Source organism: Sphaeramia orbicularis, chromosome 14 (genome assembly GCF_902148855.1).
Source record: "Sphaeramia orbicularis chromosome 14, fSphaOr1.1, whole genome shotgun sequence".
NCBI classification, from domain to species: Eukaryota; Metazoa; Chordata; class Actinopteri; order Kurtiformes; family Apogonidae; genus Sphaeramia; species Sphaeramia orbicularis.
Window position 1 is genome coordinate 34,778,960 of NC_043970.1, and position 14,926 is coordinate 34,793,885.

The 14,926-nt window shown below is 38.8% G+C and overlaps 1 protein-coding gene across 1 annotated transcript; it reads right to left on the reverse strand.

The window, feature by feature from the left end:
* Positions 1 to 1,134: 1,134 nt before the first annotated feature.
* On the reverse strand, positions 1,135 to 13,366 carry LOC115432957 (clathrin interactor 1-like). The gene is made up of 12 exons (XM_030154086.1): positions 13,197 to 13,366; positions 9,355 to 9,459; positions 8,610 to 8,706; positions 7,791 to 7,899; positions 7,042 to 7,218; positions 6,583 to 6,751; positions 6,112 to 6,328; positions 5,944 to 6,025; positions 5,731 to 5,808; positions 4,970 to 5,277; positions 4,016 to 4,199; positions 1,135 to 3,056 (listed from the first exon to the last, which is right to left on the reverse strand). The coding sequence occupies exons 1-12, from the start codon at positions 13,235 to 13,237 to the stop codon at positions 2,665 to 2,667; spliced, it is 1,959 nt and encodes a 652-aa protein (XP_030009946.1). The 5' UTR covers positions 13,238 to 13,366; the 3' UTR covers positions 1,135 to 2,664.
* Between the last annotated feature and the right edge of the window lie 1,560 nt (positions 13,367 to 14,926).

Genomic DNA, 14,926 nt, shown 5'->3' on the forward strand with positions numbered 1-14,926 from the left:
TTTGCTGGACTTGTTCTCATTTTGTGTTTTGGTAGAGTCCATCAACAACAATGAAGTTCAGGCTTTATGGTTGTAACCTGTTTCTGGAAATAAAAACTGCTGAACGTTTCAACCACCTATGGACACAGAAAACCCCGGATGAATATTTCTCACCTTTTTCTGATTTCTAGCTATGCAGCAGTACATAGAGGAAACTGGGCATGCTTAGAATGTAGGTAGAGTTGTAACACCTATTCTGGGTTAAGATAGGTGTCATATCATCATTTCAGTGTTTACCCACTTCCTCCACAATCCCACATGGTAAACATTACAGCTGTAAAGTGACAGTCTATACTGAAGGAAAAAACATATTTTGGGATTAAGTAACTCTGACCAAGATTATATTTTTATCTAGCACGTACACAATTGCATATAAGATTCAAAGTGTTTGATGGAGTTATAGTTTTTCAGGAAAAATGCTAATACAGCTTACTAAACAGTGGCTGATAAGAGGATTGTAACACAACTTTACAAGGTACAACCATCCTATGCCTAAATACAACTGATTTGACTATTCTTGACTTTCATAATTTTACAAGCCACATGCAAACACACATGGTATAATCACAGTATGACCAAGTGTAACATTTAAATCAAAGGAGCAACAATGTGTTTATAAAATGTTGATATGCTACAGTTGCCTATTTGTAACAGATACCAAAACAAAATTATGATAATTCTGGCATTTTTTGGCAGTGAATATTAACTGCAAAAATATCCTTTCCTGCCAAAGTCATGACTCCTATTTTAACTGCAATATCTGACAAAATAATCATGATTTTATGTCAGGTTACATTTTGTTTTTGCGTGCATTTTCTAATTGTTAGAACTTGCCCTAATAGTGGGGAAGGTTTAAATCAGCTGATAGAAATGCAGATACTCTGTGTATAAATTGTCGAGCTCTAGTTCATGTGACAAAAGTTAAAGGTATTAAAGCAAAAATTGGTACAACCTCACTTAATGCATCTTATTAGTCAAACATGGAAAACCATAACGTAACTGAAAATGTCACATACATTTTGTATGAAAATATCATTGTTTGAACCCAACAGAATGACACCATAAATGAGTTGTTAAAAAATAGAAACACAATGCTTAAACTTGTAATTTAATTTAATGTTGAATGACGTACAGAAAATATAGAGTACAATCAAATGAAACAAGCTGTATCGAAAAGACCATGATTACCCTCAACTAAATTATGTTATTAATAGCTCTCCCATATGAACATAATACAAGGTAACTAATAAAATATTAAACTAATAGCTATGGAGTCATCCTTCTGAGAGTAACAAAATAAAGATTTGGTCATTTGGAGTGCAGTGCCTTAGAAAATGACAAAAGGCTCTGCTTTAGCTGTGTTTCCACATCAAACAGAGAAAAACTATACCCATACACAAAGTCACACACACTCATTCACTCTTATTTCTCACTTAACTTCAGTCAAACTCCGTTGGACTGGTCTCCACTAACCATAGTAATGTACTCGTAACTCAGCCAGGGGACAGAGCAGTTTTCCTCCAATTTCAAAAGTAATTAAATATGTATGATGGTGATGATTTTTATTGTTTGTCCATGGTTTGAGAAGTGCAGATACACCACTCTCACACCAAAACACAAGCAAGTGCTGCAGGGTGAAACATCTTTGCTGGCAAAAATACTTGCATGATTCAAAGAACATTGCTGTGCTGTACTCTGAATTGAATACTATTAATCTGATGAAGGCATCCAAACTTCCAAGTGGAGGACAAGCATCACTTCAAACAGTAAAAAATTATAGTAATACACAGGGCCAAACAGTACTAAAAGGACTGTTACCTGAGCAGTTCACTTTGTCTTTTTTATTCCACAAAACTGTAGGTATTGTTCCTGTTAATCTGTCTGTTGTGAACTGCTACATACCTGAAGATAAAGGGGTCTGAAACAGCAAAAATAGAACATAATATGCATTCCATTCACCCTAATCATGCTCAGGATGTGAAGCTCTGTCACTGCACAGCCCATCCTGCCCCCTGTTGGAAAACAGGAGTATGGTTCTTGTGTAGTCCACTCCTTGTACTGGAACTGCTTTAAATATTTGCACAAGCAGTGAAGGAAAGTATTCCTCCTCTGGTAAGGATTCTACCTCTGAGAGAAATGGCTTAATTTTCAAAGTAATTTGGTAGAATAATATATAAAAGATAATATCTCAGGTTACAATGTAAAATTAAGGCAGTATTGCCATTTTGATTTAAGCCCATCTTACTGATTTAGTTAAAAAGTAGAACGTCTTGCACCTGTGATACACTGAATTTATTTTTTTAAGATAAAATCAGAGAAAAACTGAGAACATAATCCTCAACGAAAAAAAAAAGAAACAAACCACTAGAGATTGTGGGTCGGCACCTTCTCTGAAACAGGCTGCACTTTGTGACAACTCTCTCCACTCCACCCAGGATCACGCCAAAAGAATGAGATGGCATCAACCACTCACTTGTGCCAGCTCACAAAAAGGAGCAGAAGCAGATAGAGAAACATGCAAGGTTGTCCTCAAGTACAGTAACCCTTCTGTGGTTCACACTCATCACCTCAGACATGCCCACTCACTCACTCAAGTAACTCACGCACAAAATTATCTTCACTCCTTCATTTCCCAAAATTGCCAAAGTTAGCAAAGGCATCTTGTTTGGGTGGAACCATGGCTGGAGTGATGGAGTGTGTCAAGCCCATCCCTGGCACTCCCATGCCACCCATCATCACTGGAGCAGCCATGCCCATATTCATGCTCATGTTCATTCCCATCATGCCTTGGTTTACAGGAATTCCACCCATCCCCACGGTACCAGTTGTCATTGAAGGTGGCATTCCTGTTGCCAAAGTACCAGGCATGCCAGCTGCCATTGATGTGGGCATGCCCATTGTCATGGTGTTGCCAGCCATCATCGGATTGGCTGGTGGTCTGATGGGCGTCACATGTGGCGGGGAGCTGAGGTTTAGTCCTCCAAAGTTCTGTGCCAACAAGTTGACAGGAGGCACTCCTATACAGACAGAAGGAGAAGAGTTATGGTACTTGGTCTTTTTTTCAAATCTGTTTCACCTTTTGTGTCACAAGGCCCTCTGATGTATGAATAGCTTAAATAAATAAACAAAATAATATAAATAAAATAAATGTTTTATAATCCCAGTAGCTGCTCTAAAGCAACAACAGCACAGGCTAAATATTTTCTGACTTTCCCCTAAGTTTCCACCAGTGTAGCTGGATTATATTTCACTGTATCTCAGTTTCATTGAATCCTTATGTAAAGAATCTTGTTTATTTCTGATTCTTCTTTTAAATTAGATTAGATTAAATTAGATTTTCAGATTAAATCTAGATCAGTAATGAAAGTCATCTTTTTCAACTTAGTTTCAGCAAACTGTCCTTTTCTTTTAAAGACCCAGAGAAAGCCATGTTTTAATTTGTTCTACACTATACTATGGGAATTTCTTTTTCAGGTATGTTGGAGTTGGCCAAGCAGGTTCAAAATCCTGCAATTGGGCTCCTCACCTTTTTTCTACTCTGGCATGCTTACACTGGTTGCCTGTTCAATATAGGATTAATCATAAAAGTTTAAAAGTGTATGACTGAATTAACCCTGTCTGATCTGTCTGTAACCTGTTGCACTCATGTCCCACATTTCTTCCTTAGGTTTTTAAACTATAAACTTGACTGGCACTTAGAGCTGGACAGGCTCTCTCAGCTGCACTTGAGCTTTAAACAATCTATATTTTAAATTCTAATTATACAATTATATACTACTTTTAATCATTATAATTTTACTACAGATTTTCTTCCTGGTTTTTCTAGTTTGGATACCATTTCAAACTTTCCATCTTTGTGAACAGTAGAGGATTAAATGGATTTGGTTGTGCCTCTTAAATAAAGTTGACTTGAGACACAGAATAAATCCTGGTTAGTGCAGTATGAAAGTACATATAATGAATTTCAGTTTGATACCTTGTTGCTGAATGATGTTATTGAGTGAAGGTGGCGTCTTATTGGGATTGAGGCCAGCTGATAGGAAGTCCAGGCTGATGTTGACAGAGGGATCGGACCAAGTTGAACCCAGCGTTCCTTGACCTCCTACCCCAACCTTTTGTTGCTGTCCTATGGGCTGCTGAGGAATCATGCCTCCTAAACTCTGAAAAAAATTAAGAAGATTTTATACATACAGAGGTTTGTTTAGGTTCATCATCTGGATATAAATATCCTAATTTACAAACATAAAAGCTACGAATGTTACAAAGTAAAAAATACACATTACTGTCCAAAAGTCCTGGTCCAATATTAGGTTTGTTGTTTGGCAGAGTTCTAATGACCACACATATGCATTTCTCAGTCTCTGTATTAAGATAAAGTCTGGGTATGTAGGATATATGTACAGCAGGAAAAAACAGCTTCTATAAACCACTGTGGTAGCATTTAGTATGACCTCCCTTTGCACTTAACATGTCTTTAACCCTTTAGTTCAGACAATATGAGATGTACTGCATTATGTTTCTGATGTTTAATACTAGGTTTCATTCAACACATGTCAGATGTATCTAACTGTTTGTCCTGCTTCTTGTCATGGGGTCAGGGGTCAGACTAAATAGTGGCTTTAACATTTAGAACACATTCAGTCCAGCTTGTATGTCTTTGAGGCTGTGCACATATTTCTTGTATTTTCTTGTTGTAGTTAAAGAAAAGAGAATGGGAAATATATATGCATGCTCATTTCAACTCTACAAAAACAACAAAGTTTAAGGTGCCCTGAGATTTCAGCACAGTACTGTATAGAAATTTACAATAATTATAACAGCATCAAACTACAGACTGTATGGTTAGTCTAAGTGTAAATGATCATCTCCAACACAGATGACAGACATAAAGCCTCTGCATTGTATGCTTGTTTAAATATTCTGCTCCTACCTGCTGAGAGCGAGACAAAGGCATGGCGACAGATGCTCCTGGCGTTGCTCCTCCCAGGGAGAATGTCATGCTCTGGGAGGCACTCAGTGTGGTATGTGGATTGGGTACTTGATGGTTAACCCCACTCATGAGGTCAAAGAGCTCAGCAGAGGGTGGTACAGTATTGGATGGGGGGGCTGGAGGTGACTGGACGTTACCAAACAGGTCAGTGACAGGCTGCGAGGGCCCAGAGCTAGATGAAGCCGGTGGATTGGCTGAGAAGGCACTCCAGTCTCCAAATTCTCCATTCCCATTGGATGAAGCAGCAGCTGATCATAACAGTAGAGGACTATGTTTAGTTATGATTTCAACTGTCATCCCAGACATGAACATGATGAGAAATAAACAACAGTCTTTTGTCTCATTCCATTACGACAATGTATTCAGAAAGAGTTTTCTCAAGTACTGGCAAACTATAAAAACACTGTGGAGATAGATCTGGATATGTGACTATTATTTTTATTATTATTATTATTATGGACACCTACTTATACACTGCTTCAGTACACGGTAAAATAAAATAATTCTAAAACAACTATTGAAAGGTGATATGGGGTAACAGAACAACAGGTTCTATGGACTAGCTATTAGCTGGTTGAAGTCAAAACATCTGAACACTCACTTATTCATTCTATAAAGGAGATATTTAATACTGATAATACTGTGGGAATGGTGATCTGCAGTCACTGCTACATAAAGTAGAAAAGACCAGCAAAGTTTACCTGTGGAGGTTGGGAGGCTAGCAGAGGCAGCAGCAGAGGAAAAATCAGCAAAGCCACCAATGAGGTCTGAACTGGCACCTTCATAGAAACACAAAAAGCAAACTCAGAAAAAAAGACTCTTTAAGAAGACCTGAAATCTCAGGATCCAGGTCTGTTTTGAATTTTAATCACATGGCCATCATTCACCTCTTGTGTATGACAGTAAGTGGTTACCTGTTGTTGTGCTCTGACTGGATGACGGGTCGATCACCAGCAGGTCAGCAAGACCACTACTAGAAGACTGCCTGACTGATGACTGAAGAGACACAGACACAGCGATTAAATGAGCACCTTATCATCAAACATCCAGCTTTTTCAGAACTGCATGGTGTGTAAATGTACCTTCTCCTCTGGGCTTTTGTCTCCAGTGTAGTGGGCAGCGGCACCCAGGTCCAGAGTCTTGCTGCTCGTTGCTCCGCTGCGTTTCCGTGTGGTGGTGGTTGTGGTTTCTGTAGCCTGTGTGATCTGGATACTCTTTGTTGTGACAGTTTCCTCCTCGTCTTTAAACTCAAGAGCGTCCTGCCTCCCGTTTCTTGATGCTCGGTCCTCCTCGTTATCACTATGGCAACAAGAAAAAAAGATGCATCAGAAGCAGCACAGGGGAGATTTTGCTATGGGTCATTTTGTTGCTATGGAATTATTGCATATACATGTGCAGTGATTTTACACACAACACTCTTTATGTAACGGAAATTCTAAGATATGGCAGATTTGAAACATGGCATGATGGCTAAGAACCTCTAGATAAAAATTAATTATTGCTGTAAAAACATTGACATGTCCACAAGTTCATCTGTGGGGGTTTATGTTCACCTGATTCTGTCTGGAGAGTCGTCTCTTTCCTTCTTCCTGAACTTGTTGAGTGTGTCGTCGATGGTGCTACCAATCTTGTCACTAATCTCTCCCAGCTTCTCACTGAAGGGGAAAGCTCCTCTGCTTTTATCCCAGTCCTCATCCCACTTATTCCGATCCAACTCATTGGCTGTGACAAAAACGACAGAGAGAAAAAGAGAGAGCAGGAGGGAGAGACTTTATAAACACATACATCTGTAACTAAGTAAAAGCAGAGAATGGATAAATCTAAATGTTACTGTGTCAGGATATGCATCTGATATTTTAAATTAAAGAATAAAGAAATTGAGTTTAACTTTAAAGGATTACATTATGCTACTACTTCTTTACAATTTGCCCTGGAGGTTTGGAATAAGGAAATTACATTATTTCATTCATTTCTGGTCAGTGGTGTCACACAGTGTGTATTGGTATACATACAGTTCTTGAAACTGTTTCCTCCTCCTCCCATGCTGTCAGAGGAGACTCCGATATATTTGTCTTTGTTCTTCTTGGCTTTTTTCCTCTCTTCTCTGAGTCTGTCATCGTCCTGGATGAACTCCACCATTTCTTTCACCTTCTGCCGGACATTGATCCCTTGATCCTTGCCATTTTCATCTACACACAGGAAATAAAAATAGGACAACTATGGGCTGAACTGCCAAAACCTCTGCTGTCAACTAAAATTTTCAGCTGAACACGCAACAAAATTGCACAAAAATTCCGCAAATGTCATGAGAATTTGCCATGACCATCTGAAAAGCATATGCATCCTTCCCACAGGACAAAGTTTTTAAAGGGGTCATATTTTGCTAAGCCCACTTTTATTTTTTTGGTACATTTATTTGTGTATTTGGGGAGGGACCCTAATAGTTCATAAAGTTTGAATTTGAACACTCCAGGTGCTGCAAAGCTATCTTTATATTCATTCCGGCAAAAATTGAGTGGATTTCTACAACCTGTTTTAATTCCTGCTTAATTTGTTACGTTTATAACTAGTAACGTCACGGCATTTGCACATATAAGGTGAAGACTTCCAACGAACATTTCTCTGAGTACACCATAATTATTTGTCAGCAGCAGCGGTTGGAGTAAAAGCTGAAAATATGTCCAAACTTCGAGCCGATTACCTAAAATGTTCAGTTGTTGGCTGTATTAACGAATTAATTCATTTTCTTTCAAAAACATACCAATAAAGTGGTAATTTTCTAGAGATCGCAGATCATAGATGTGTTCTCTGGCACTGGTGACAACTCTTTCAGACCCATTTCTGATTAAATAAGCCAGCAGGAGTAAAGCCTGAGAGAGAGAAGGACAAGAAGTGAGAGAAATGAGTGACAGATAAAAATAAGAGAGATGAAAAAAATACAAAGATTTTTCTTTAAATAACACAATTTTGCATAATTTGACTATTAAACTGAAACAATTACAACACTTTCCCTGTCCTGTAAGGCAAATCACTTACAGATCTGTTTGAGAAACTTAATGTGATGCAACACAAAAAGGTTTTTTTGTGTAAATAATCTAGCTGCGGATGGGAGAAAAGATATCTACTTCAGATTAATTGCTACTCTGACTGCTGTGTCTCAACCAGATTTAGTTTACTTACAACCTTACTAGCCTTTCCTGTTTGCTCATTGGTCAGCTATTCTGGTTTCTTCCCCCCTACTGACTCTTACTGAGTGACCTATATGAAATATGAAATGTCCAGTCAGATCAGTCCCTGTTCATCTTCTAGTGTGGCCTAAAAAGTAGCTCATGAAATCTAATTGCTGTAGTTGTGGCAACGCTTTAAAAAAAAAAAAAAAAAATCCAGTAAAATTGCAAACTCCGTCCTCTTTAACATCAGTGCTGTTCTTAATCTCTGTCTATTTTATGATTATTTGTGCAGAAGATAAGAGCCAAGTTGGCATTCAGTACTCAGATTGTGACAGTAAAATGCCAGCGTATCAGACACAACACTATCATGGTTAATTATCAACTGACCAACCTGACAAGTGTGACCTTACCTTGTATACTCGTCTCCAATTTTTCTTGTTGTCCTTTAGCATCCTGGTCCACAGCATGTTCATCACTTCTGGGAACTGCTCATACATAAAGGTAGATCTACCCACAAGTACACAGGATTACCAATAAACCAAGGTTGTGAAAGTTAAACCTGCGTTTCAGGTCCATGCAGCTAAAGTCTGGAACAGTCTTCCTGATGATGTGAGAAAGGCCTCTACTCTGACAATGTTCAAGTTCAGGCTGAAAACAGCTCGGTTCAACTGTGCATATATCAACTGAAAGTGTTCTATCTGCACTCTTCTCTTTGACCTTATTACCTCTGCCAAGGAGGTTATGTTTTTGCCAGCGTTGGTTTGTCTGTCTGTGTGCAAGATAACTTAAAAAGTTATGGACGGATTTGGATGAAAATTTCAGGAAATGTTGATACTGGCACAAGGAACAAATAATTAAATTTTGGTGGTGATCGGGGGGCGGGGGGGGGGCACTGATCTGCCTAGGTGGAGGTCTGCGCTCTCCGAGTGCTTTTCTATTATTAATTATTTTTTATGTTTTATTGATTAAGTTTTAATTGTAATTGTATGTTTTTAATTTGTCTCTTTTCCATTTTTGTAAAGCACTGTGAACTGCCCTGTGTATGAATTGTGCTATACAAATAAATCTGCCTTGTCTTAATCTATGCAACACTAAAGTCTGTCTGCAGCTGCATTGCCATGGGTATGTCTTTATGAGTGTTAGTAACATACATACTTTGCTATTTCTCCCATCAGCTGTCCAGAGGGTCCCCAGGGGTCATCATTGGTGGCCTCTCTTACCTTGGACTCGATTTCAGAGTAGTTCATCACCACATTAGTGCTGTAGAGAAAAGGTTTCCTGATTTTATTTTTGACATTTTATGAATGTAAAGCTAATATTAGTTAGTTTTTACATCATTCAGCCCTGCTACTTATGTTTGTGGATTCTTTTAACACCCCATTAATCACCTCTCTAAAAGGTCAAGGGTCATACTATCAGCACCAGAGAGATAGCTAGCTTACTGACAGGATCTACTCTGCTGGAATAAATTCTATTTATTCAATTCTATAACCTTGCTGTCACTGGGCAACTATTTCAGTCAGCATTCTCCTCCCCTCTGCTATCTGCAAGTTACGACTACATGCAAGATGACAACAACCTCCAAACAGCTACTATATGTTTCTTTTTACATCGTGTTTGCAGGGCTTTGGTCAATTTAATACCACAGCTCACTTCCCCACCATGCACTTTGTATCATTCAGTATAAGTGTGATTTGTTTAAAGAGGTGCGAACTGGACAAATAACCCAGGAGTGCCAAACCTATTTGTGGTCATGCAAAGCACAAATACCTGTGAAACCTATAAATAATAAAAATCCAGATGTAGCCACCTCCAGCTATAGACAAACACTGAATATTTCTTTCATGGAAAACACAATTTTCTATCAAGTGTTGTACTCTGTTCTGAACCACACTGATCTATTTAGTATTAATAAAATAACATAAAATAAAAAATATTGTATAACCTTCCTGGTTTAGAAAGGAGGCTTTCAAACTTTCTTTGACCACATTGATCCCTTTGCAATCTAAACTGTATATGTACCATCATACACAATAAACACAAACAGGATTCTCAAGGCCATATTCATCTCCATGAACTTATGTTAGTCATGCACAGCTTCAAGTATATGAAAACAAGGTGAATGAAGGTTTCTGAGTGATGACAAGTAGAATCTCAGTCCACTGAATAATGGATGAAAGAACTAAAAGCCTGTGTCTTGGCCATCACTTCTACATATCACAGACAAGTATGTGCATATGTAAAGTAATCCAACACAAAGAAAGGGACTGTATGTCAGTGTTTGCATATAGTAGAGCAGGGAAGCTTGCATGGCCCACAGCCCACACATTGTCTACTTCCTGCTGACTTTGTTTTTGCGGACTTGCCTGCTGTTTGTTTTGCTTTGCTTCTACAGATCTCTGGTGAAAACATTCAAAGCAACCTGAAACAGACCTCTCACCCTCCTCTCCATCACCACTCAATCTAATCTCCTGGTCCTCCTGCCAGTCACTGCTCTCTTGTCTCCTTTCATCTGTGTTTTTTTCCTTTTATATTAGTCTCCTCCACTCACAATCCTGTCTTATCTTCTGCCTCTCCCTTCTCCCACTCCTCTCATTACTCCTTTATCCCTAAGCAGCTACCCTTTTTTGACTTTTCTTACCATCTCTTTCCCATCTGAGCTCTGTCAAGCACCTAACTAAAAGAAGATAAGAAGCCTCTGTATGTTACAGGAGCTGACTTTGACTGTGGTATTGTCAATAGATAAGACAGAGACAGACAGCGAGAGCTCCATTATTGTGAGACTCTTAATCTGCAGGAAAACCAAGGCCTCAACTGCCAGCTCTGTAAAGGAATATCAATAATAGAGTGTATTCATCACGCCCAGTCAGGCACAACCAACAACTGATGGGAGCTGGTGTCTATTACAGTACATTTACTTTGTTGAGGTCTCTGTCAGTGTTACTTTTTCTGGATTCCCTCCTGTTTTGTTCCTTCTTCACTGTTAGTTCCCCATCTACGTGCACTATTTCTGACAAATTGATCCTTTGAGGGTGCAATTCACAAATTAATTGATTTATGTAACACATGAAAGAAAAAGAATAGACGATATCAAGATGATGAAATGAATAAAGTGAACATTTATATTCTAATTTTTTAACAAACAATCCATTTTGCATTGGTGTGTATTATAAGTTGAAGGAAGGAACTGAAGGAATTACTGGACATTTCCATTATTTTTTAGCTTGGTTTGGCAGAACTAGACATTTCTGTTTTCATTTTATCCATAAATTGTTTCTCAAATCAACTGCTTGCAAACTTCCCAAGAGAAATTATGTTAGGGGTAGAAAGGTATGGGGTTTTTTTTCTAGGTCAGTACAGGTATGTATAGATTATTCCTAAATCAGAAGACTGATAAGTAATAATTGTAACAAATATACATTTACAGTAAGAATTAAAATCTCAGTAGCAATTTTATGAGTTATGCCATAAATGGTAGGATTCTAAAGAAGTTAGTAACTAAATGCTCTTGACTCATTTTAGTGTTGGTAGGCTATTACTCATGACACAGGAGGGTGACTACACACAGTGGGAGGGTGATGGCTGCATCAGAGCCACAGGAGTGCCTTTTTCAATCCATTCATTGTCTTAAAAAACATTATTTAAAAAAAAAAAAAAAAAAAAAAAAAAAAATCAGATGTGATAACCGGTCAGATTGATAATCAGTCACTGTCCATGCTAAATCAATTATTACTTGGTTAAACACCTTGGGAGATTCTGGACTCATGAATTCACCACTGCTCTCCATCACCATCAAGAAAACATCAAATGAGGGAACATACTTTGGAGGAATGGTGTTCATCCTTCCATTTGAGTTTGGAGACTTGAAGAATCTAAACCATGGAGCCCTGAGGCTATTTTTGGAGGCATGTGGTAAAACAAAACAGTACTAAAGAATCATGTTAGATCATGTTTTCCTTGAATTTGTCACTTCTGCATATTGTTAAAATTTATTCCATCCAATAAATCACAAAGCTAATGATATCCTTTTAGAAAACACACACAAAAAGTTCTATAATTTATGGTGTAACTTTACTATAATTAACTAAAAAGTGGAGACACGATTCACAATGCCCAAGAAGAAGATCTACCTGTAATTTATTAGATATACATATAATACAACACTAGTGACCTATCCACAGATAAGGTTTCACAGCTGAAAAGGTAACTGTCACATTGAAGCTTGCAGCTATGGTCTTGACAGCAAATAACAATAACAATAATTAGACCATTTCCACATGGAACAAACTGTGACTATAACATGTTGTAGAGGACTATCCACGTTCACCTCTCAGCTATGATCTGTTTTCCTAACCACCTTTGTTGTTCATCTGTTGTGGACCAAAGGGGCATGGGCCTCTCTTTGGACCGAATAAGCTACACCATGGAGCCTCGTTAGTAGTGTGTGGGCAGAGGGTGTATACCCTACAAGCAATTAACAGGCTATTTAGCTACCCATCATTCACCAGGTCCCTTGTAGCACTCAGCAGTGGCAGAGTGAAGACAGCAGGCATCACTGGGGTGGGACAGGGCGTGATTCTGCAGCAGCACTGGAACACTAACGGTACACAGATAACACAGCCGACCTGGGCTTAGCAATGCTAGCGGAATTGGCTAAGTGGATAGCTAACGTTCTGGATCGGAAACAGCTCATTTAGAAAAGTTGTGCTTTTCTAGTCCCATACGAAACAATGTAAAAATACAACGTATGACGCAAAATGCATTTACCAAACATAAATGTCCGTTTATGCCTCAAAACAGACGAAACTGGCAACTATCCAGCTAGTTTGAGCTAACAGCTGAGGGGCGATAGCCGTGACGTCACGGCCCGTATCCTCTCCTCTGTCAGCGATAAAAGCTGCTGATGATGCCCGGCTAAAGCCCCACTAGCCGGTTAGCTCGGAAGCCACTTAGCGTTTAGCTTGTGCAAACAGCTCCACCTGCTCCTCTGTACTCACGCTTTGTCCACCAGCTCTCTGACTTTCCACATATTCAGCATCTCCGCACGGAACTGCGGGCCCGCCGCCTCGATACTGCGTCGCCCAGTGCCTCTGCGCCTCACAGCCTGAGGTCGTATCCGGTTACCGACGACAATCACCCTAGTCCACGATGAGCTCCGGTGGTGTAGCCGCCGCTGCGGTTAAAGGACCCGGCCCCAGTTGCTACGGAAACGTCGTCCTCTTCTTACGTCACCGAGACGTAGCGATGTGCCGTTGCTCGCGGACTCAGTCACATGTATGTTTACCATGATGTTTTTACTATTTCCGCACAGAATGACGCATGAACAGACGAGACGAAGCTAACAACATAATGGACCGTTTATTCTGTTTGGTTTGGAGACATATGTTCTTCAGTACAACCGCTGGTGGTGACAGTGCCTTGCTCAAGGACAAGTCAGCATGATGAATGTCAATGGCTCCCTTTGTCAGAGGAACGTTTGGGTGAAATAATAATAATACACAAAGTCAACTTAAATATACGTCATATGTTACATCACATTTCTATTAGTTTACCCAAATACAAGTGGGACTCAAACCTCACACTATCAGTTCTATGTTTTGTTGTAAATGTTGTTGAATCTTCTAATAAAGATAACAGACATATTTTACAGGCTATGGTGTGTCATAAATGCACCAAAATACTGAATTATTGGGAATGCAAATTCAACAGACTCAATAAATGTTAAACTAAAGACAGTTTGTTTTGTGAAAAACATACCATACACTGCTGTAGTCTGATTTATTCAATGATACTACTGTACAAGGATGACATGAAGTACTTTAGAGAGACACTACTTCATCAGATGTTGATTTACGCGGATCTCAACTTTTAGATTTAGCGGGAAATACTGCTCTCTAGTGTGCATCAACAGAGTTGCAGCCCACTGCAGAAAAGATACTAGTGTCAACTAAAATATTCAGATAAGATAGTGAAGCAATTATATTAACACTCAAATCGTATTCAGCTGAACTGCATTAAATACTAATTGTGAGCCGATTAAAATAAAACTGAATATTGACGTAAATAAAATAGCAGCAGGGAGGTACAACCTTTAACTAAGATGAACTATGCAGCAATGGATGAACAACTTTTATTTTAATAACAGACAAGAAGGTAAACCTTTCTTTCTTTCTTTCTTTCTTTCTTTCTTGTTTGCATTTTGGGACATCTGTTCTCTGACTTACCACTAGATAGCACTGTAATCCTACTCTATCACTGCTGATGCTCATGAAACCCCTTCACACTTAGATTGAATGTCACATTTTTGCTACACAAAACTATAACAAGTCTGTCAGTGTTGGTTGACATTTGAGTGTCTAAGTTTAGAAACCTGAAATGATACAAAATGTTTCACTATTTCTACATTTCCCCCCCTTTTTGTTTGTTTTTTGCAAATTGCTTTTAATGTATAGTCAGTGGCCTTGCATAGATCTTGCTATTAATCTGTCATATCAAATGTTGTGTTTACAGAGATGCAGTAGCACCATCTCAACCACATAAGTGCCTTTGTTTTAACTCTGTTTCAGTCTGTAGGTAAATGTACTGCTGCAGTGTTGACCAGGTCTCGGTTGTAAATGAGATCCCTAATCCCAGTGGGACTAACCTGGATAAATAAAGCCTTAAAGCATCCACAAAGCATGTAATGTGCAAATGGGAGTAAATGGTACAGAGGGCTCAGTCGTTCTCA